The sequence below is a fragment of the Pipra filicauda genome, unplaced genomic scaffold (genome assembly GCF_003945595.2).
Source record: "Pipra filicauda isolate LSUMZ 115617 unplaced genomic scaffold, ASM394559v2 scaffold105_size2325265_pilon, whole genome shotgun sequence".
NCBI lineage: Eukaryota > Metazoa > Chordata > Aves > Passeriformes > Pipridae > Pipra > Pipra filicauda.
The window spans coordinates 101,388-125,641 of record NW_024103496.1 but is presented as its reverse complement, the minus strand read 5'-3'; the positions used below and the strand labels follow the sequence as shown (position 1 = coordinate 125,641).

The 24,254-nt window shown below is 37.1% G+C and overlaps 1 protein-coding gene across 4 annotated transcripts in view; it reads left to right on the top strand.

Moving 5' to 3' along the window:
• The first annotated feature begins 7,397 nt into the window (after window positions 1–7,397).
• Window positions 7,398–24,254, top strand: part of ABCB1 (ATP binding cassette subfamily B member 1) — a 115,539-nt gene continuing 98,682 nt past the window's right edge. Inside the window, exons 1-7 of one of the 4 annotated variants that reach the window (XM_039379659.1) lie at window positions 7,400–7,651; window positions 7,826–7,957; window positions 16,269–16,385; window positions 20,847–21,009; window positions 21,852–21,960; window positions 22,694–22,754; window positions 24,067–24,214. In XM_039379659.1, the coding sequence (XP_039235593.1) occupies window positions 21,875–21,960; window positions 22,694–22,754; window positions 24,067–24,214 (295 nt within the window). In that variant the 5' untranslated portion in view covers window positions 7,400–7,651; window positions 7,826–7,957; window positions 16,269–16,385; window positions 20,847–21,009; window positions 21,852–21,874. Of the gene's footprint in view, window positions 7,958–12,329; window positions 12,350–16,268; window positions 16,386–20,846; window positions 21,010–21,850; window positions 21,961–22,693; window positions 22,755–24,066; window positions 24,215–24,254 lie in introns of those variants that run through there. The other 3 variants (XM_039379670.1, XM_039379655.1, XM_039379665.1) reach the window with 3 other exon arrangements.

Here is a 24,254-nt window from a genome sequence, read left to right as displayed (position 1 = left end):
GCAGAAGACCTATTGTGTTCTATCTCTCCCTTTGTGTTACCTGAATCCTGTACGTTCTGTAAACTTGAATACCTATTCCCCCCATGTAATTCCCCTAAGATAAAATGGGTTTTTCCCTATGATGTAAGTGTTAAGACCCCAAAGTTTGTAAACCTGGGTTTTTGCCTTTTACCTCATCTCTGTAAAGCCCTCAGTTGTAATAAGCTGACCCTCCGATGAATATGCCAACCCCGCCGTGAATGTGTAGTACCCCAGACCCATAAAAATACCATTTTTGTACGAATAGAGGATTCCAGTTTCTTGCCTCCCTGGGATCAACTTAGCTTTATTGACTTCCACAGAACACAGCCCACAGACCTGACTCCAACTGACCCAGTGGATATCCCATACCATATGGCATTCTGTCCAGTGGTAAAAACTCAGTCAGAGAAGGAAGAAACAGGGACATTTGAGGTTACAGCATTTCTCTTCCCAAGTAACTGTTATGAATGATGAAGCCTCACTTTCCTGGAAATGGCTAAAAATCTGACTATTGATGGGAATAAGTGAATGAATTCCTTATTCTGCTTTGCTTACATGCACTGCTTTGCTTCACTTTTTAAACTGTCTTTAACTCAGCCCACAATTTTTCTTGCTTTTGACCTTACAATTCTCTCTCCTATGCCACCGGGCAAAAGTAAATGAGTGGCTGTGTGGGCCTTAGCTGCTGGCCAGAGTTAATCCACAAGAAGTTAACACTGTACTGTGTTTTAGAGTAGGAGAAAATGAACTTGATATGAAGATATCACATAGAACTCCCTCAGTTAGGAGCAAAACAGAAGTTGAGTATTGCACATATAGTATGAAATGTAATATATTTCTCATGAATTTCAGTCAGTTGCTTAGCTCTGTGTATATGTAAGAGGCATACATGCTTGCTGGTTTTTGTGGTTTGAAATTATTTGGGCTTTTTTTTTTTTCTTTGTTGTGCTTTTTTTAATTGACATATCTGTATATCTATGTATATTTGATTTATCAATATCTTTGTACTGAAACATGATAAGTATCATTTGAAATTCTGGTTGTATTTTTGCAAGTCCTGTTTCCTACATGAATTATCAGATTGGGTAAATTAGTCTGATTATTTGTATCTTGCACTTTGGCATTATTGCTTATCCTTATGTCTTAAAAAATCTGTAAAGGAGCCTTTAAAAGAAATGTTTGAGGGTGTTTTAGAAGATGGAATTCCACCCACCTTCTTTTTTGCCATCCTGCTGATACTTAATTCTGTGGAAGGAGTGAAAGCAGTTGAGGAAAGCACAGTACCATATGCCTCTTTAGAGCACACTTGAGTGACAGGCATGAACAGAAGGCGGATAAGAACAAAAGCTGAATTTTACGAATGACATCATCATAGTAGAACTGGCCAAAAAAAAAGCCACTGAAATATGAAGCATGTTTGTGATTTAGGACTGGAAGAGTGTAAATTTCAATCTGTGAGTTTTAAAACTTGTTGCAAGTCAGTTTGAGGTTGCTTGCCTGAAATGAATAGGAAAACAATATTTGAAGGCATCGTGACTGGAGACAGTTTTTGAAACCAGCTTGTGAACCATAAATGAGATTACTGCTCTATGTCACGGCACATAAAATTTAATTCATGTTCATCTCTCTTCATTAGTCTTTTTGCATATTTGAAAGTTATGTTATTAGAAGTTATTACACTTTTCTTTTGTGACTTAAAATATTTACATTGCCACTTGGTGGCCTCATTTGATCAGATAATAGAAGGTAAAAATATAAGTTAAGGTCCTTTGTTTTTCACAGGTGTGCAATTCAAACCTTGATGTGTTATCTTCCTACACATCCAGGACAGTAGACTCCTTTTTGCAACTATGTGCCTGCTGTGGTAATTGTTGTGGTGGTTCTCAAGAGCCTGAATTTCTGATGTTGTGGTGGTCAGATTTGAGAGCTCTTCAATAAGGATAGAACTAAAGTGGATGGTTTTTCTCCCCATTCTTCCTTGCTCATCCTTGATGTTTTAGTGTTCTTCACCCCTTCCCAATCAAAACAAGCAGAGGATATTTTCTGCTACCAATAGTTTAACTTCTTTCTTTTTTATAGGACTAGAACTTGTTCTGATTTGGCCAGACTTCTTTCCTGCTTATTCTGCATCCTTAGTCCTTATTTTCTAGATTTTATTACTTGATGATGTTTTTCTGTATCCCTTTTGTGAAAATATACCCCAAAGGTCTGTCTCTTTTTGGTTCCATATATAATATATTCATATGATTAGTTGTGGTACAAAATGCTAGTTCGTTATTGCTGGGTTTGCTGCTTTAGTGTATTTATGTCTGGATTCAAGGCAAGCAAATACTGATTATATCATGCTTAATATACTCTTACTCATAGAAGTCTTCTGCCTTGGTAAGCCTCTTGTCAGTGATGGGATGGAAACTCAGTTCCCTGTGCCTTGCAAACTCAGGAAGAATGGCCTGGATGAGTGTACAGTGAGGTGGATTGAGAACTGACTGAATGGCAACCTCACAGGGTTGTGATCAGTGGCACAGTTGCAGGGATGAAGAGGTAGATGCCTCCTCAGTGAGTTTGCTGATGATACATAACTGGGAGGACCCATCCCCCCAAGTGCTCTGCAGCCCTTCGGAAGACCCTGACAGGCTGGAGGGATTGGCAGAGCAGAACATTTTGAAATTTCACAAAGGCAAATGCAGGGTCTTGCACCTGGAGAAGAATAACCTCATGTACTAGGACAGGCTGGGGGCTGACCTGCTGGAAAACAGCTCTGCAGAAAAGAACCTGGGGATTCTGGTGGGCAACAAGCTGTCCATGAGCCAGCAGTGTGCCCTTGTGAGCAAGAAGGCCAATGGTGTTCCAGGGTGCATTAGGAAGAGCACTGCCAGCAGGTCAACAGAGGTGATCCTGCTCCTCTACTCAGCCCTAGTGGAACCACATCTGTAGTGCTGTGTGCAGTTCTGGGCTCCTCAGGGCAAAAGAGACACGAAGCTCCTGGTAGAGGTCCAGCAGCAGGCTATGAAAATTATTAAGGGACAGGAGCATCTCTCTTATGAGGAAAGGCTGAGGGAGCTGGGCCTGTTCAGCCTTAGAAGAGAAAACTAAGAGGGGACCTCACTGATGTCTATAAGTATCTGAAGGGAAGGTGAGAAGAGGATGGAGCCAGGCTCTTCCCAGTGATGCCAAGCAACAAGAGGCAATGGGCAGAAACTAATGCACGAGTTCCACCTGAACATGAAGAACTTCTTTATTGTGAGACTGACTGAGCATTGAAACAGATTTCCCAGATTGTGGAGTCTCCTTCCCTGGAGATATTCAGAAGCCATCTGGACACACTCCTGAGTAACATACTCTAGGGGACACTGCTTGGACTAGATGACCTCCAGTGGTCCCTTCCCACCTGAACCATACTGTGATTCTGTGATTCCAAACCCACAGTCTCAAGCTCTGCTGGCTCAAGGCTAAGTACTGCCTCAGAGCAGGAAGGTGGAGTGTCACCCTGTTCCAGTTTTGTCTTATGATTTTCTTGCAAAATACAGTTCTTTTGCAGTTGTGTAGCTCCAGATAGCCCCAGGTCTTCTGTCACACATTACAAGGTATATTGCAACCTGTAACAAAAAGACAACTACTTAATACACAGGTAATGATTTATGGTTAAAAGAACACGTAATTCTTGTAACAGTTATTGTCCTCTGAAAATACCATGGTAGATTCAATGTTTCTTCATCCTTTCCTGGTCTAAGCGGCTGTTGAGTCTCCAAAGTACTATGTCTTCTCACTGCTTGCTGTCTATTAATTAAATTTTTTTGCTCTCTTTTCCGTGATTCCTTAATGTTTTTGTCATAAAGATTTCAAATTAGCCCCAGGTTGGTGATGTTCTGGATATTATAATTCTGTTGGTATAGGTGAACATTACCAATGTCTATCCTAAATTATATAGCTGAGAAATCTTGCATACCTGTTTCTCTACACAGAGCACAGTTTTCTGGCGATTTATATTGAAATAAATACAGAAAAACAATAACATGTATCTGTATCTGGTGTCGTAGGTCCTAGAATCATTAACTATTTAGGTCCACACACAAGTAGGTACTGCTATCATAGGAGCAAAACTCTGTTCCCATAGTGGGGGCTTCTCTGGACAGCATTCCTCTGTGACAGGACTCAGTGACAATGATCACATTTCTGAATCTGTTAATACACCATGAGTAGTGCCCCTCAGCTCCTGTGCAGCGACTGATACATATCTTCAGGCAATAGCAATGCGGGTTGTGCATGTGCTGTTTTACAATCATCTCTATGCCTTCTTCTGTATAGCATCTTGGCCTTCATTTCTTCTAAAATCACATCTCTGTCTCATTTCAGTGGTTGAAACTTTGGCCATCCTACACTCTGACTGTCCTATAACTTGTGTGCTGGTGATTACTGCTTGTAGAATCTACTGTTATTGGTAGTTTAACAATGTTAGTAGCACTTTTGAGTTCCAGTACTTTTCTTTCTGTAAAACTAATATTTTTACTATTTCTACCCACTTTTTGATTCCCATATGACATTGTACAATCTCATCTAATAAAAATATCTTGTGTAAATAACATTCAAATATTTATTTATACGTATTTTTGTTTCATGGGGTTTGTATGTTGAATATAATATGCCCCGGTTTTGATCACTTACTACTCAAAGCTTTTAGAGAAGTGGTATCTAAAATTCCAGCTACAACTTCTACTCCCTTAAAATTATATCCAGCCCTCTTGGTATGTTGAACTCAATCACATGGAATCCATTTCTGGGTCAATGTTACACATAACCTTTTAATAAAGGCAGTATATCTGTTCAGTCTTAGAAAAGTCAAAGTAAAACTTTCTTCACAGCAATATGCACTCTATTACTTTGTTACTACAAAGTAGTATTTGTATTTGTATACCCAAAATGGTAAATTTTCTCTGGAAACTTTGGTTAACCACATGAACAGCAAAACTCCGTGAACTAAATGTTTGACCTCTCTTTTTTGTTGTTTGTTTCGCTTTCTACTTCGCTTCTGATTTTAACACTTTGTTTAACCATCTCTGCTGTTCTCTGCTCATATATGTTGGAATGGTTGTCCAAGTTCCATCACAATTGCTGTACGTTCTTTTGATTTTTAGCCAAGTAGGTAGAAATAAAATATCCAAGTTAAAATTGTATGTGCTTCAAGCCCCCAGAGTACATTCCCTTAAAATCAGAGACTTTTGTTAAAATCATAAAATTATTTTTGGCACCATGGAACATAGATGCTGTTGTTTATCCCTCATATTTGTTTCCCACAATTTTAAAGCAGTGGAGACATGTGTCTTACGTTTTTGTGATCTGTGGTAAGAAAGAGTTTTCCATTGCTACTGGAGGTAGGATCTATTATCAACAAAAAGCTGGATGCTTACTACTTCCTTTTTATGCAAGCAAATATTCACAAATTTGAACCTAACATAATTATTAATAAATACATGAAAACTTCACTCAGACAAAGCCTAATAATTAATTTATGCTGCTTCTTTTAAAAGCCTTTCTGCTAGCAATAGTTCTGCTGTGACTTCCCTTACTGACTCTTAAATTGTAATAACAACGTCTGTAACATAACATTCTTGCTTTTTGTTGACTTATTTACCTTTCCATAATTAAAACTGAAACTGGAACTATTTAGACATTTTTCCATTCATGAGTTTTTCTTCATATACATAAGGTCCTACTTTGTTTATAATTGGATCTGGTCCATCCTATTTATAGTTTAGACTGTAAATTTGCGTGGAAAGTATGGAACATTACTCTCCTTCCTCCTTGTCATTTGTCAGAGTACTGGTTTATTCTTGTTTGCGTATTTGTGCATTGAGCATTCCTTCCCATATGAGTTGCTATAACGTCATTAAACACTTTCCATGTGTTTAGATAGGGTCTGTATACATTCTTCAGTTAAAACATTAGGCAATCATTTTACTTCCAGGCATAGCTCAAAATCACATGAGCTTGTGAGAAGCTGTTGTGGCTCACAGGCCATTACAATGACAAGGTGATGTGATATCCCAAACTTTTCTGTAATTTTTCACCATTTGGCTTAGTGCTATTTTTGTAGTCCCATCAGGTCATTCAATTTACCTTGAACTGCAAGTTTCAAGCAATGTGGAGCCTTTCTTTTCTTCTCAGGCTCCCACATAATTCCCTGATTATTTGCCCCGGAATAAATATTCCTTGTTTCAAATCAATCTATTGGTTTAAATCCCATCTGAAATATACAATGTGGTATATTACATTGTGGTATATATATATAATAAAATATGCACTGTGGTACACTTGGCTGTAGCTTTCTTTACTGGAACAAACTCAACCCACTTTTTCAGTGGCTCTAGAATTAGGAAACCATACTCCCACTTTGTGTGGTAGGTGGGAATAAAATGGGACTACGCTAAATCTAGCATAGTCTGTTTGTATGATAGCCTGTTGTCCTGGTTTTCGCTGGGAGAGAGTTTGCTTTTTTCTGAGTCCAGTACTGTGTTTTGAATTCCGTATGAGAATTATGAGATAACACACTGATGTTTTGGTTGTTGCTAAGTAGTGCTTCCCTTAAGTCAAGGACTTTTCAGTGTCTCACGCTCTGCCAGTGAGGAGCTGCACAAGAAGCTGAGGGCAGGGGGAGCACAGTCAGGACAGGTGACCCGAGCTGACCGAGGGAATACTTCATACTACAGGATGTCATGCCCAGTATATAAACTGGGAGGAGTTGGCTGGGAGGGGCTGATTGGAGCTCAGGGACTAGCTGAGCATCTGTCAGCGAGTGGTGAGCAATTGTATTGCACATTACTTGTTTCTCTTGGGTTTTATGTCCCCCCATCTATATTATTATTATTATTATTATTATTATTATTATTATTATTATTATTATTATATTTTACTTTGTTTTAATTACAAAACTCTTCTTACATTAAACCATGAATTTTTACTTTTTTCCAGTTCTCCTTCCCACCCCACTGGGCAGAGAGTGAGCGAGCAAATGGCAGTGGTACTTACTTGCCATCTGGGATTAAACCATGACACTTATGGTTCGTGAATTCTGATGTTTTAATTTTCTCTTAGTGAGGGTATTCATCACAGCACAAACTAAGCTATTATATACCCATCTGTTTTCACGTTTGGCCAACTACCTACCTTCTAATACTCCCTTTTGCATTCAAACACCCCGTAAATGATCTTGCTCGTGCACCTATTGAAACAAATCTACTGGAAGTGTACAGAGTGCTCCTTATCTACAAGTGTTTGTTACCTGGCCACAGTACACTCTCTATGCTTCACCTCTCTACTAGCTTCTACAGTAATCGCCCCTCAATGTCCTCACTTTCATGTGGCAAATAGCTCGGTCTTTGATACCTTGCTTTGTATCGTTTTCTTTGGTTTGTTTTCAAACTGTGTGTTTCTTCAAATGTTAAGTCTACTGGGGCCACCACAATCTTGACAAGGGTATGTGCTTGACTATCCCAATACTGCTGCCTCTTTATGTTCCTTTTGGTATGCTTTTACACGACCTGCATTTTTTTTTCCTCTCTTCTTTTTTTAACCTATGTACAGGATTTCCTTTCCATGATTGATAGGCTACCAGATCTCCATTTTGTGTTTGAAGGTAATTTTTATTCTACTTTGGTAGCCAAATAGTTAAAGCTTGATGCATCCGGTCTGAAACTATGTACAAAGCTAGATCATTTCCTTCGGGTTCCTCTTTTAACCTCATTAGCAGAGCTTGTGGCTCTGCTGCTTGCACAGACTGAAGGCAGACAGCTCTTTTTATTTTTCCCAGGAGTTGCAGCATATCTAATGGAGGATTTTCCACACTTTTGAAAAGAACTGGAGCCATTTGTGAACCACACTGAATAACCTGTGGCACGAAGTGGATAGCAGAGCTTTTATCCGGTGAGAGACACATAAACAGGTAAAGTGCATTTATGTTCTGTTCCAGTGGTTAAAAGCCATACAGAGCTAGTGATAAATCTTTTTATATTCTACATAAAGCTTTTATTTTATAAAAGCCATTGTCCAGCTAGCCTAGGGTTTGATACATATCCAGTTTGTACTTTTCCACTGATTATGACATTATGAACTTCAGTGGAGTACGTGTGATATATACTTTAGTGAAGCGTGTGTGATATGTATTACTGCAAAACAGCCTCTAGTGATGTATTCCTGAAGCTAATTGCCTATGTCAATGCTTAACCTGTTTTTTAGTATGTAATAGAGTTCTTTCCCACAGGTCTTAAGACTCTCAAAGCAAAGGCTGTAATTTTCATCTTATTTCTGTGTTCTTAGCACAGCGTAGATCATTAGTGGCCAGCTAACATGAAACAGTTTACAATAGTCTGAGCATCTAAAGGCCAGTGTCTGAAGTAGTGCATTTTTGCTTCTTTTTTTCTTTCCATTCTTGTTGGTGAAATTTCTTTGCTAATTTGATTAGTGGTGTACTGATTTCTGCAAATGTAATTCTTATGAAAATGTAAGCAATTCCAAAATTGAATCTCATACAACTATTACTTGCATGGACTCTCGTAGTCAGTTCTGCTCATTGCTGATCCCGTTTCTTCCTGACCTAAAACTATTACTGAATATTTCATTTCAGATTGTACCAGCTGAATCTTGTCATGATTCAGCTTTAAAGCCTGTGTTGAAAGTAATGATTACTTCCTGAATATGTTCCCAAACTTTCAATTCATTTTTAACATGTACCAACTCATCATTCATGTATGGTATGACATAACACATTTTGATGGTAATTTCATCCACATGTGATACATTTGATCTGAAAGTCTTGAGGTACATGTATAAAACAGTATTGCTTTCTCTCACAGTTAAATGTTTGTTGTTACCAGCTTTGCTATCTTAGTGGAATTGTAAAGAAAGCATTGGCTAAACCAATAGCAAAAAAATCAGTGAAATATTCTGCTTAGTGCTACATGAATTTCAGGTGTGTGTCCACTAGAAACAGCCTGAGAGGTGGCTACCTTACGTAAGTGTTAAAATCCCACTTTTAGGATTTTTCCTTTGCTTTTAACACTGGACAAATAGGATGTTAAAAGGATAAATTTCTGTACTAAGAACTTGCTTTCCAATAAACTTGTTGGTGGATTGGAGTCCTTCCTCTGTTTCTGGATATCCAGGTGTTGATATTGTTTTTTGGGAAGGAGGATCTGGATCTTCCAATCACAACTTCTTTTTTTTTACATTTTAGCTTACAGACACACAAAACTTGAGGAAATTCTGTTACCCAAATATCCACTGTTTTTACTTCCTCCGGATTCTTAATAACAAAGCATCAATGACTTGCAGGAATCACTCCACCCTCACCTCCCACTGGTCAGGCCCAATTCCACAAACATCCGTAGCAAAATCTGAATCTAATCCATTTTGTTTCAGCAAGACTATGCCAATAATTCCCTGGTGTTTATATGAGGGGTCCTCCCACTACTATACTCAGAAGGAACTCCTGAACTTGGCAGCTATTTAACTGCAGGCAGAGATCTTAATACAGGTACTTGAACATCCTTTCATGCATATAATACAAATTTTATCATTTTTCCATTTTCTTGAGTTCCAGATGGAACAAATATTCATTGAAGAGGGGTTATTGACTTTATAGTATCAACTAACATCATGGCACTAGTGGTAGTTAATGTTCTTTTCTTCACCATCTAGTACTAATATTGTTATTGGCCATTTGCATTGATTATATTGTAATTGCACCACTAGACCAGGGACAACTAGACAGCAGAGCGTTCCTAGTCTTTGTTATTGAGAGGAAGAGGTGATGCCAGAGGGCTTCACCGAAAGGGATCTGTTATTTTCTGTTGTTTTCATTCCTCCTCATGATTTTTCATTTCCTTAACAAAATGAGCCAGTGAAGAATTTATGTATTCTGTCCCATTTTCTCATATTTTTACCTCTTTTCCTCAGATTTTACCATGTTGCTTTCCTGCAGTCCCATTGGTGTCCCCTAGAGGAAGTTCTTATCATTTTCTCCAAGGATCTTTTGCAGTTACCATTTTGCAGTTACCATTTACCCCTTTTTACACAAAGAGCTATACTCACAGTGAGGACTATTTTCCCTTTTCTGTTCCCTTTGATTTTTATTTTGAAATGGAGGCTTTGGGTCTTTTATAACCATATTTCTGAAAATTACAATATGTGCAGACCTTTTGTCAGATCCACAGGACTGAGATTTCCTTGCATTCCTTCTTACCTTCATTACCTTATCCATTGTCCTTGTCCATACTTGTTGAAGCTGAATTTGCAGCTCTTCTCATTGTATTTCTCCTTGATTCACAGGCCCCTGAGTTACTCTTGCTGACTTAACTCTTGTACCACTGTTACTTGAAAGTCACTGTGGTTCTCTTTAATCAGATACATTCTCAGATGCCAATCCCAACAGTTTTCCCAGGTTTTGTATGACTTTACAATCTCATAGTGTTCTAGATGGATTTCCTGCTAGCCAAATCTCCTTTCATTGCTTAGATAACTGTTCTGAGACATCTACCTATTACATTTCTTACAGGAGATTCTTCTTGTGGTATAACTGATAATCATACTCCATTTTGAGGCTGTGTAATTTTTACCAGTTAAGGAAAGCTAATCCTTTAGGCACAAAAGTCCCATTTTACGAGTTTCTGAATTTAGTGGCCTATAGTTTTAAGCATGTCCTCTTACTTGCTCCACACTCAGGTCAGTCGCTATTGTTAAAACAATCTCCCGTTTCAGGAGCAATGTGACCAAGCAGGAGCAGCCAGTGCTGTGAGTTCTTTTCTTAACACTGTTTTGGTTGTAACTGCATAACTGGATCATAAAAGCCCATTTTGCTGTCCCATTAGCATGAATTTTCATTGCAGTTGTGGTCTGAGTTTCCCATATATCCCAGTTTTATCCTGAATAGAAAAATGTTAACATCTTTGCTATGCATAGTTGGCAGTTGTGTCCTGGCTGAGTTCTATTGAAGTAAAGGGGCTTTTTGAGTCTGCAGAAATTAATCTATACAGTATAGCTTTCAGGGTCTGTCTTCAAGTTAGTACATGGTTCACTGCAAAAACCATAAGGTAAAGGTAGCAATCAGAAACTGAGGATCTACTTTTAAATGCCATCACACTAGTATTATACACCCAGATCAAAAAAGAGACAAAAACCTGACTGTTTTTATTATCACCTAGATCAAAATTGATGGACAACAGAGCGTTTTGGAAACATTTGCCATTATTTCTACTCATATTTTGCTGATATAGAAGATATACATATATATTTCTCCTTTTCTGTTGTTCACCCCTCTCTTTTTCTACATATTTGTATAAATATATGTGAAGAAAAAGGGGGTTTTCATAGGTGAGCAGTCTCATTATTCTTTTCCTCTATTTCCTATCATGGTTCAACACTAATGTATGTATGAGTCATCTGATATGGCATGACAATCATCTGTGTCCATGGGATCCGTTGTGAGGAGATCAGTTTACTAAGCTTACCATTATTAGAATAACCACTGCTATGAATATTGTGGTAGCAAACAAGATGTTTTGATCACTACCGTCGTGGTGGAACATCAAAAGAAAGAGGATAATAACTTCTAGCTATTCTTGGGGTTTCAATGTTTGTGGGGAACATCTTACTATGAAATCTTGAGTTAAGCATTATTCTGCCTGCCTGACTTCACCCTTTTGTGAAAAAGAGGAAATGTCAGTGCTGGTGACACATTTACTGGAACAAGGTGAACTCTGTAACAAATAAAGTGTGATAACCCAATCTAACCCCCAGTATGAAAAGACCATACATGCACTCATGATGATATAGACTGACCTTCATTTATAGGACTTAGGGAAGCATGTACACATGCTTTCCCTGAGAGACCTACCATGCTTAAATAGTTCAGTTTACTTGAAATACGAATATACGTGGAAATCGATCAGGAAAGTAGGTGGTAATTCTCTTCTGTGAAACAATCTACCAGTATTCCAAAAGAGGTTTTGTCACATACATATTTGGAACAAAATGAAGAACTGTATTTCAATAACTTTTGTTCTTGTAAACACACAATTTCTTGTACACATTAGATTATCCAATTAGTGTGTGAGAAATTCTTCTGGTCCTGTCACATAGAGTAATCTTTGTGACATAAGCATCATTCTGAAATATTGCCAAGATGTTCCATAAATAACCTAGGCAGATACGTTCTCCTTCCTCATGTGCACCATACCATGGAATCGTTTGGTTATAGGACTTGGCCTGATTCTAACCACACCTGCTTATAACTTCCAACTAAATGGACACTTTCATCAACTTTTGCCACCCTTGCGTGGTCAGTGCAGAAATCATCTGTCTTCTTTAGGATGTGGGAAAACTTAGCAAAATATCTGTCCTCAGATACCATGGAAAATGCTATAATGTCTTCTTCAAATGGCCCATGACATGGAATCACTGCCAGGTCATTTCCTCTATTGCTTAGATAGAAGGCTTTGTTTGCATGCCCCAAGCCCGATAGACACTCACCAGAGGTAGTTTAAAATATTTTCTAAATTCAGTTCTGCTTCACAGTCCTGACTATACAAGGAACAGCTGAGGATGCTCCCATCAAGGAATCCCTGTAACATTTAATAAGCATACCTTGCCCACAGGAGGTGTCTCTGGATCCTTAGGATATCTGCCTTAGTTCTCTAATTTCTACTGGAACAGCATTCCTAGTGTGCCAGGTGCAGACACAGAATACAAGAAATATAGGCATTTTCTTACAGTAGTTGGTATCTCAGTTTGACTAGGTGCTCAGATGAGCTGCTGAGAGTTGCTACCTTGAACATTTTCCATATGAACAAAATCATTTGCTTTCAGTGAAAGGTGACATGGAAAACAGGACTGCTCTGAACACTTTTTTCAGTCAGGGTGAGCTGTTAATCATTCATTATTTATTGCTGACTAAAAAAGGAAATCGAGGAATTACATTTACTGCCACGACCCTTATGCAGGGTCACGTGTCATTGCGTGCAAGCAGAATGTAAACTGTGCAGAGGTTGTGACTCAGGGTTGAGTCAGAAAGAAGTCTAGAGTGCAAAGGTGAGGAAGTCACAATACAAGCCTTCACTTTGTTCTTTCAATTATCATTGGGTGATACTGGAGCACTCTCTGAAACCTTGTCGTTCAAGGGTCTCCATGAATACTGACTTTTTGTGGAGCCACCCCCAGTCCTTCTGGCTCTGACCTACAGCCTTCATCTCCCATTCTGTCTGGGAAGTAGACAAGAAATCATGTTGTGATTTCACAGTCTACACAGGGAAAGGGAGGAACATTGAGCAAGACCACTGTGGTTTGCTGATTAGTTCAATATTTTGTATTGGTTCTTTCTGCTGTTTCTTGGGCAGGAAGATCTCTGTTTACTAATATTACTCATATAGTGAGTACTCATAAAGTGCCGGGTCCTGCACTTTGGCCACAACAACCCCCTGCAGCGCTACAGGCTGGGGACAGAGTGGCTGGAGAGCAGCCAGGCGGAAAGGGACCTGGGGGTGCTGATCGACAGGAGGCTGAACATGAGCCAGCAGTGTGCCCAGGTGGCCAAGAAGGCCAATGGCATCCTGGCCTGTATCAGGAACAGTGTGGCCAGCAGGAGCAGGGAAGTGATCCTTCCCCTGTACTCTGCATTGGTGAGGCCACACCTTGAGTATTGTGTTCAGCTCTGGGCCCCTCAGTTCAGGAAGGATATTGAAGTGCTGGAGCGGGTCCAGAGAAGAGCAACGAGGTTGGTGAAGGGACTGGAGCACAAGTCCTATGAGGAGAGGCTGAGGGAGCTGGGGTTGTTTAGTCTGGAGAAGAGAAGGCTTAGAGGCGACCTCATCACTCTCTTCAGCTACCTGAAGGGAGGTTATAGCCAGGCGGGGTTGGTCTCTTCTCCCGGGCAACCAACAATAGGACAAGGGGACATGGGCTCAAGCTCTGCCAGGGGAGGTTTAGGTTAGATGTTAGGAAGAAATTCTTTACAGAGAGGGTTATCAGGCATTGGAACGGCCTACCCAGAGAGGTGGTGGATTCACCATCCCTGGAGGTTTTTAAAAAGAGATTGGACGTGGCCCTTAGTGCCATGATATAGTAATTGGAATTGGATCAGGGGTTGGACTTGATGATCTTGGAGGTCTTTTCCAACCCAACCTATTCTATGATTCTGTGATTCTATGATTACTCATATTTGTCTGTGATTAGCACTTACACTGATCACAGTGCTGTTTAGTATGTTATGTCACTTTTACACAAAGCTTATGCTTAGAAATGAGTAAGAAACAAATAAGAAAAAAAGGTGAAATTTGGATTTGCAAGGCCAAAGTCTAATAAACTCAAGATTCAGTGGGAAATATATGGGAGAAGGTTGTTTTTGCCTTGACATGGATAATATCTGGAGGTCTTATCCCGATAAACCTTGTTGGAATCAATGAACCTTGTTGGAATCAAAATATAGTTTAGTGATCTTATAATGTACCAGCTTGTCACAACTGAAGTGAGTTTTTCCATTCTCTCTGCCGCCAGCTTCAGCTGTTGACAGTCCCTGGACTAGAGATAGCTTAGAACTGCAAGCAAACTGGGATCTTGTACCTGGAAGTGTTAGGAGAGATAAGGAGCTTGGATTACCCATTGGGTACGACTTTAGGAAATAAATTTGTGGAAATTAAGATTAAAGACTCCTGATGGAAAGAGGGAAATTGGGGGTTAAGAGAAGCTGCAGATAGATAATGAGACATCAGAGCATCTAGTCTGAGTCAATAGAATGACTACAGGTGTTGCCTTCTCAGTAACCTCAGTAACTGTAGCCATAATGCAGCTGGCCACAACATAGTGAAATCTGATGGTCTGGTTGCTGAAGTCCTGCATGGTGAGAGATTTATTTCCTCCAATCTCTTTAGAACTGTTTCTTGCAAAATGATCACATGCAGTACAACTTGATATCATAACTGGAATCTTCCTGTTGAATCTCCCTGGATTGTTGTCAGAGGTGCACTGGTGTTGTGATATGTGAGGCAGACAGAGCTTTGGCATGTGACAGCATGTTTCTGGAAGCAGAAGTGATCGATATGAAGAAGCATTACCCCCACTGTCTATGGTTATGGCTGTTTAAAAGGTTTGGAGCTTGTGAACACGTCTTGACTGTATACAATTGCCTGTAGAAACAAAATTGCCTTAGAGTGTACAATTATTTGTTTTATGGTAAACATCAAAAAGGAACAGAGCAGTTTGACTCTGATTAAAGACTAACATGCAGAACATGGTCATAGTGCCATAATCGATGACTTATGAGATTAACTGAATGATTATTTTTAGTCATTTCACTAGTGTAACAAAATTCAATATATAGATTAAATAAAATATGTAAGTATACTTCCATATTGCTACAGGACAAGAAAGTCAAATTACTTACAGAAACTTAAAATATTTCCCTATTTTTTAAATAAACAACAGATTGAGCCTACTTTCCACAAAAAAAAAAAAAGGAACCTGTGAAAAGGTTTGGGTCCAGAGGATAGTAATGGCAAAGATCAATGGCACCAACTCTATCTAGAAGGTTGTAGGAACTAGGTTTTGTGTTTGGTTTTAGATTTGGGTTTTTGGTGGGGTTTTGTTTGTTTGTTTGTTTGTTTGTTTGGGGCTTTTTTGTTTTTTATCTAGAGAAGAGAGACAACATTTGTGAAAGCAACATTAGAAGTTTGAAAGCTGCAAATAGGAAAGGAGTAACAGGTCTAACCTGTGTCAAGGACAATTCATGTTAGACATCAGAAAAACTTCCTAGTGTTTCAGATAGTCTAAACGTCTCCATCGTTGTTTTTAGAAACTACCAATGGAGAGACAGAACTTAAACACCTGTCAAGAACAGCATATGTAACAATTGATCTGATCTGGAGGAAGGAGGATGGCCAGGATGGCGTTTTGACATTATATGTCATCCACATATAATGAGCTTTCATTGTAGAATAGCGAAATAAACAAAAAATTGGAATTCCGTATTACTAGGCAGAAGCTGAACGACAGGTTTTTAACTTTCATAATTTCCTGTGTAATCTAAACATTTCACAAATTGTATGGAATAGAATGCGAGTATTCATAAAATGTGACTTTAAATAGTATTGTACAAGGAAATAAGTCAATATTACTAGATTCAATTTCTATACAGGTACAATGTTGATGCTGTTATATATTTCATATATAGTGACTTGAGTTTGTAAACTCCTTTCCTTCTTCCTCAGGACTTCAGCTGTCTGTGATCCAAGACACAGTTGTGTCACCATCTCTCAGACTCGTGAGGAAATTGCTAAATTCTGAGCAAGAACTACAAAGAAATTGATAAAGGGGACTTCTGCAAGGTAAGAAAGGTAAAATGGCAGACAGAGGTAACAGACTTAAGATGGAATTAAGAAACAGTTTAAGGATTCAAGAGGAAAACATCACCACGAAAAGGGAAAAGCAGCAATTTGGAAGACAGCAATTAAATCACAATGAGAATCTCTTCCAGAGGCAGTAGAAACCAGCTCTACCCCACCTCACTGGAGACTTCTTAGCCAGCAAAGACTTTTCCTGTTTCTTATTCAGAGCACTGAGCATACCAAGGGTCAGTTTAATATTTCATTAATTCAAGTTATCAACAATGGTTGTGTATGGTAACTAATCAGTAACTGCTGAATACTTTTAAGTTGTGTGTATTCAGCTTACAAAGGGCTCTTTGTGCACAGCAAAAAGTGTTCCAATCAAAGAGACTCGGTGAGGGAAGGATTGCTTGTACTGTTACAATATTACGAGGCATATCATTGCTTAGAAAAGGTAACAGGAAAAAAATTGAGTGTGTCTGTAATAATATATGTTTTATTCAGCTTCAATTGGAAAAAATGTTTTCCACCTGCACAAGAAGTAATTTTATATTTTTTCTGCAATTTTTCATTTGTGATATAAAGTCCTGAGCATTTTTAAATCCCAAATGTTCCATACTATATTTCTTTAAATGCATTCTTCTGTTATAACTGTAGGAAGAATATAATTTTAAATGCAACTATACTGCAAGTAATGATTATGAAAAATATTGTATCCTCACACATTAATGCATGATTGAGTCATATTGAATAACTCTGGTGATAAATAAACACCAAGAAAGTTGTTTCCCATATACAGAAAATATTGCTCAAAAGGACGTGTAGATCTGTCTGGATTTTCTGTTGTTTAAGTATAAGCCGAAAAACATTGAAGCTTCCAGAAATGAAACTGAGTTTGTGAAGCTGAAAACCGACACATTAGTAATAGGAAGCTAGTGACATTAGTTTATGGCAGTCCTCCTTAGGAGAATAAATAATTAACTTCAAATCAAATTACCAGACAACAGAAGTGGAGTTTTGTAATTTTAGAACTTGCTTTTCAGAGTAAACTTTCTTTTTAAACACAAATAGAAGCTTGATGCTTACAACAACTTGATTTGTCCTCATGCTTAGTCTGAGACAAGTAAAATGTCCACCGATTCCAATAGGCATTCTCTCATGGCTGAGCATACAACATAGTTCAAGGAACACGCAATTCTCATTTTCTGACAGCATGATTATTTTTGTTGACAGAATGGTAGCCAAGTTGGCAAAATTCCTGTACAACGTACTATTCTTTTCCAACACTGATTAACAGGAAAGAGGCTGCTAAAATGGAACAGGAGTTCCCTGAGTACTATAAATCAGAGCTTCTTCACACTTATTCTAATCTAGGCTAGGATTGAATGTCATTTGAGGAATCATTGCAGAATTCCTGGGACCCACTCCACAATTTTGTCTACCTGGATCTTCTTGGAAAATCCAACTCTCCATCTTTAAAGTAAATAAAAGAAAAAAATAGCTTGTGGGATTTTTCTCTGGTTACATTATATTCAGACTTTGAAGTATTTGCTTCAGTTTCTACTCTTGTTTGCTATTTTTGTTGTAAGTATAAAAAGGGTTAGTTTTTCTTGATTTTGTTTAAAAATTTTGAAGGCATCATGACATCATTTCACTATGTTTTGTCTCTGCTATCAAAGTCAGATTAAAGTTTCTGTGTTGGTTGTTTATTCTGATATCATGTCCCAGTTAGCCATCCCCTTTGCGGGCCTGCATTAGATAAAAAAAATACATGGAACCAATGTATGATTTGTGGGATGAGATCCTCTCAACACAAGTTATTTTCTGGAAGCATAAGCAGTTGAAATATCACCACAAAACATGTCAGCCCTATTTTTGAAATGCCTTTTCTGCTGCTCCAGAAGTTTGTTCATCAAATGTTGAGACATTTTGACATATGGGAGAGGGTTGGATAAGTACATTTAGATAATTAAATACTTGGAAACAGTATGGAATAATTAATAGTGAGTTACAGTATAGGATGATCTGTGTTACCTAACTTAACTGCAATCCAAAAATTAGGTTATAATCATGCAAAATACAATTTAAACGCTATTGTGAATAACGGAGCTATACTGAAAAGACTGGTGAGTGGTCTGTAAGAGCAATGACTTAGAGAAGGATTTAAGGTTTGTCATAGTTTATTGTACCTGTACAATCTCTCATTGTACTAGAGTGCCCAAGAGAGATTATTCAAACCATGCATTTATATCAAGTAACAGAAGGGAATTAATTGTACCTCAGTTTAGCATTACAGTGTTGACAGACTATTTCAAAGGATTGATGGTCATCCTTCAAACGTACAAGAAGTTCTTATGCTCAAAATTCTAAAAATTTGAGTAAATGTAATGCAAGAACAGTAAAACTATGTCAGCCAAAGGGAAATTGGCTACTATCTTAATAAAGAGAGGGTTGAGTAAACCTTCTGAATATGTATAAGTATTTTCAAATAGAAAATATATCTGACAATGCAGGTCCTCATAGAAATAATAATATCCAAGAGGTATTGTTCTGTCTTCAAATAGCAATATCCGTGAAGGGAAATGCAGCAAAAAACAGTTACCCAATAGGTGCAAAAAACTTGTGACCTATTGTAATTTTTAAAGTACAACTAAATATTTTCCTCAAGTATAACCTTTACTTTAGATAAGGTCAACTTTCCTGACCCATTGAGTCACTTGGCAGAACTGTCAACTGCCTGAAATCCCCTAAGACATTTACCACATAACTCAATAGAAGTAGCTCTTTGAGCTGCAGTTGTCATTTGCTTCATAGAATCCCACTGGTCCACTGCTGGATAGGGCTGAGATGGACGTGTATTGGAGTTTTGGACAATCCAGGTGCATAAACATTATCAGCCATTTTTTATTTGCTTGTAGAAGGGATTTGAATTGTCCAACAGTTCCCATTTCACCAGATCTCTGCTTCTTCTAATCATTGAATAACAAACTGCTTTGGGAAGGAATTTTGAATTGTTTATGAGCCTTAAATAGCTCGAAGGTCATAGATTGGTCATCTCTGTTTAAATCTATCTTCTGTGTGAAATGTTGTGACTAGTAAGTAGAAGGAGAAAAAAGAAAGGTTTTCTTTCTTCTGGACTTTTGAATGATCAGGACACTCTGCTTTCAAGACATATTTACTTAGCATCAGGTTCGTGTCCACTCGATACAGACAGTGTCTATAGGAGATTTCATGCCTCAGCTCTTCAGTCTACAGAACTAAAAAATCTCCCTTGATGACATCAAGGCTTGGTTAAAGCTGAGGGTAAGCTGTAAAATACGTTCCCAATTTTCCCACCTTTTTAGTATCAGTTTAGTTGCTTCAGCTCATAGTGTGATAAAACCAGGTGTCTTTCATTTTCTTTGCTTTACTGTATGCAGGCAATAGAAACTCTGGCAAAAATTAAATTGCTCTTCTGCTATATTTCTATTTCCCTTTCTTATCATGACTGCACTGCCATAGCATCAAGACATTCCAATGTGATAACAAAATGTTGTGAAAGATCTTTTAGTTTTGACCATTCTCCCTTTAATGTGAAATAGTTGTGAAAGTCCTGCATATAATATTTCATTTTCTTAATCAATTAATTTTCTTTGAAATTCCTCATTTGACTTTATTCAGTTTCTCCTGAAATAATTGGACCAGTTTGTTAGGATCAAGTGTAGGAAAGTATTTAGGCACCCAGGTTAAAACCTATTAACTGCTGTGGATAGACCTCCATACACATATTTCAGAATGACTTTTCATAAACAGATAATACTTTATATTTTGCTTGACTGATAATGCTAAATTACTCTTTCTAAACCATTCCTCAATCTGATAAGACTGTTTGTATTCCAAAACATTATAAAAATACTATTTACCAAAATTTTGAGATTACAGGCATACATGAAAAAAAGGAACAAAAATAATTTCTTCCGTGTAATTATCAGATTAAGTAAGTTTTGTGTAAGTAAAGTGATAGGACACCTACAGAGAAATTAATATATATCTACTTGTCTTCTAGGACAAGTATTTTTATTTAACTTTTCACAAATTTTACTTCTGTAAAAGTGTTGAAAAATGTCTAGTTCAATACATATACTGAAATAAGGTTAAGAAGTGAAATTCATTTATTTTAAATGTTTTAAATATTTATTATTTTCATCAAAGTAATGCCTACAGATACTGATAAAGCCAATACATTCCACAATGTCCATTAATAATGGTCCAAGTGGACTACTAACAAGTGGTCCATTTCAAAGTCTAGAATCTGAACATACATTCAAAAATCAAAAAGATGCTAATTGAGAAGATTTCTGCTGACCAGAGCTATTTCCAAACCATTTTTAAACTGAGTCTGACACTCATCTTGCTGTTCTGCAGTTACTCAAATGAGAAATTATATGCACTCCAGTAAAATCCCATTTTCTTTCATGCTAGATGGGTCGTGTTTTCCTGGATTAGACTTAGAAGATTGGAAAAGAAGCAAAAGAGTAAAACAATCCTTTGGTGTTATTTGGTTTCTTTCTCACTATGTATTCAAGAATGGATTCGTCCTTAAGTGTAACAGCTGCTTGGAGCATTCAGCAACACCTCTAATAAGGTAAAGAGGAATTCCTCTGAATTTAAGGGGCATAGTTAAGCCAACAGTAGATCCAGGGAACTTTTTTTGATGGAAGAATAGAGTATTCAGGGTTGTTTTCCCAGGTGACAGTGAAATAAGTGTGTGTTTAAGGAGTAGTATTATTCCCTTTAGGAAAAGGGAGGTACAGTCCAAAGTGCATACATTTTACTCGCCAAAATAGGCAAGGCAATTGGAGTGGGAAAAAATGAGAGAAATCTATTTGTTATCTCTGTCTTACGTAACAAGAGCAAAGTCCAATCATGCAGTGTGTCCTGAACCATCTTAATTCTGCTCATGTTTGAGTAGTTTTTCAGAGGACTGGACACAAACTCAGAACAACCTTCTGGTATGTCAGTAGTTTGGGACTTCTTTTAAATCAGAGATATTTTGTAAATTCACTGATGTCTAAAATTGGGAAAAATCCAGTTAACTGGATAAAAATTAGTTATTTTAAATAAACATTTACTTTCTCCTTTATTTTGTATATCTTTGCTGAATTGCCGAAAATATTATGCTTGTATCATTCAAATGAAATTAAATGAACAAGGTACTGTTATCAAATGAATACGAATCCAAAATGTTTGTCAGGAAACACCAAACTTCTGGGCTGTTCTCAACATGCTTATACTTGTTCATTATGAGGATTCACTTGCAATGTATGATATTAATAACTTTACTGATTTCAGAAAGTACTGTATTTTTCTTTTAAACAAATGGTTGTTGAGATAATTCAAAAAACATTTATATTTTTGAGATTACTAAAATAAATTTAAAACATTTGCTTAAAGTTGTATATTTCTCAGTCAAATATTACTTTACAGGAGCTATTTTCAATAAATTAAAAATGCATTCTGAAGATGAAAAGAACTATACTGCAGATGGAAATATTCATGATGTTGCCAACCAGGGTCATGAATCTGAAGACAAACAGTAAGTATTCTTAAACATTGTGAACATTCTGTATTGAAGCTTGTAAGATTACATTACCTTATTTTATATTTAATTTCATTTATTTATTTTATTTTACTTTATTTTTCAGAAAAGCCTAATAACAGAAAGCTTGGTATCAAACTGAGAGTAGCATTGATTGACATGTTCATTTGGTGCAGAAGGACCTTTTATCTTTTTCTCATAAGGACTAAATGTCCACAGTTTTGACTGGAGTTTATTGAAAAAATAAATCTGAAATATGACAGAAATTCTGTTGGAGTGGACATCTTGGATACATTTATGTTATTTGCTAGAGATTATCTTAATATCTTTCATATGGCAGGGAATCAATATTTTACATACCTTGAATATTTTATGTATTCCTCACCCACCATGTGGAAAAATTTGATTTTGTAAGTTATCTTCCCCTTTCCCATTTTGAAATTATATAGTGCTTCAGTTCACAACTTCCCTGACCAGGTAGTGGAACCACTGAAACAGGTGAACTGGGGAGAACTTGACTTAAATTTACAGCAGTCAGGAGCTGAAACCTGGAGATTTAAGGTATTCTCAGGAATGCTCAATAACTCATATTCATTTTACACACAATTTTTTTGCTGTAAATTTTTTTCATAATTGTATTTTAATTGAACTGCTTTAATATGTTGCATTAGTATTTCTGTAAAATGTCATCCATTTTTAAACTCATTAAAATCATCACACCTTTTCTTAGAAAGAAAAAGAAGAAGCAGAAGAAAGGGGAAAAACCTAAGGTGGTCAGCCCGTTTGCTCTGGTAAGATTTATTCTCTCTGTATATGTGTACCTATATACTCATGCAGGCACATTTCAAAAGGCTAAAGAAAAATGATTGCAATTATGTTAGTGCACTGCATCCATGATACTGTCTGTACCAAATACTGTGAGACTGCAGAATACTGGCTATAGCATGGAAATCAAGCAGTTCTCTTTGTGGATGCAGTTATATTAAAGAAGCTGTCTAATTACTGTTAATGATTCTTAGGAGTCTTCCCTTATAAGTGACCATGCTAAACACACTCATACTAGATTTTTGTTTGTGAAAGATAGGGATTTCCATGTTCAATCATTTCTTCTGACACAATAAAAAGGGCATCCATGTGTCTGCAATTATGTGTGGTGTCCTCTAAATTACCAGAGTCAGGTACTAATCATACTGATTAGGCCTATCAATCATTATTCAGTCATCTGAATCAGCAGTAAAAAGTAACTCTGTGGCATTGATGAAACTTAAAATTAAGAATTGATTACTAAAAAGTACTTAAAATTCCAGATTTTTTCTGTATATTTCAAAAAATATTTTAATATTTAATCAAAATCAGTCATAGGTCCTCTTTTAGTAATACTGAAATATTTTCTTTTTTTGTAGGTTTTGTATACATGATACACAGCAATGATATTGCAAATAACAGACATAAAACTACAGTCCAGGATGCTGGACAATGCCCAGTTTCTTTACTTTGCTATATCAGCTTGCACTTGTACAATTACATCATAGGACAATAATTTAAGTCAGTAATCTTAGTATTTTACAGTACAGAATAAAGCCAATGGTTTTGTAACAGATGAACTCAAACTTTATTAAGTTCAATGGCAGGAGGATTTAGGATTTCAGTACATTTTTATAATGTCTGTAGTACATTAGGAACAGTTTTTCTGACTGCATAATAATGAATTTAAAGTAAAAGAGATTATTGCCTTAATTATCACAATGCCATTATATATTTGTCTTATAATTTGAACTTTATATGGTGAACTTAAAAAGGGCAAATTTCTTGTGCCTTGTTTACCTATGGCCTTTCTTACCCAGGTGCAGATATTAATACATTAAAATAGTACACCTCTCTAGTTTTGAGAGTTTATAGCATAAAAGTGCTTATAGTGAAGGGATTTATTCCTGTACATTTAAATTGTTTTGTAAACTGAATTTCTAATCAGATAAAGTTGTAGTTTTGTGACAGCAGGTGTACAATTGATAGTTTTGTCTTTACTTTCTTGACTTTGTAGACATAGCATTGTGTTAGCATTCTAATACAACAGTTTGAATTCATTTCTCTTCTCACTCACAGTTTCGATACTCCACTTGGTCAGATAAATGGTTAATGATACTGGGCACTATTATGGCAGCAGCCCATGGAAGCTCTCTCCCTATTGCAATGATAATTTTTGGTGATATGACTGACAGCTTTGTTGCTTCTGGAGACTTAAATTTTACAGGTAAGAATATATCTGCTGTGCTGAGAACAATGGCTTGTAT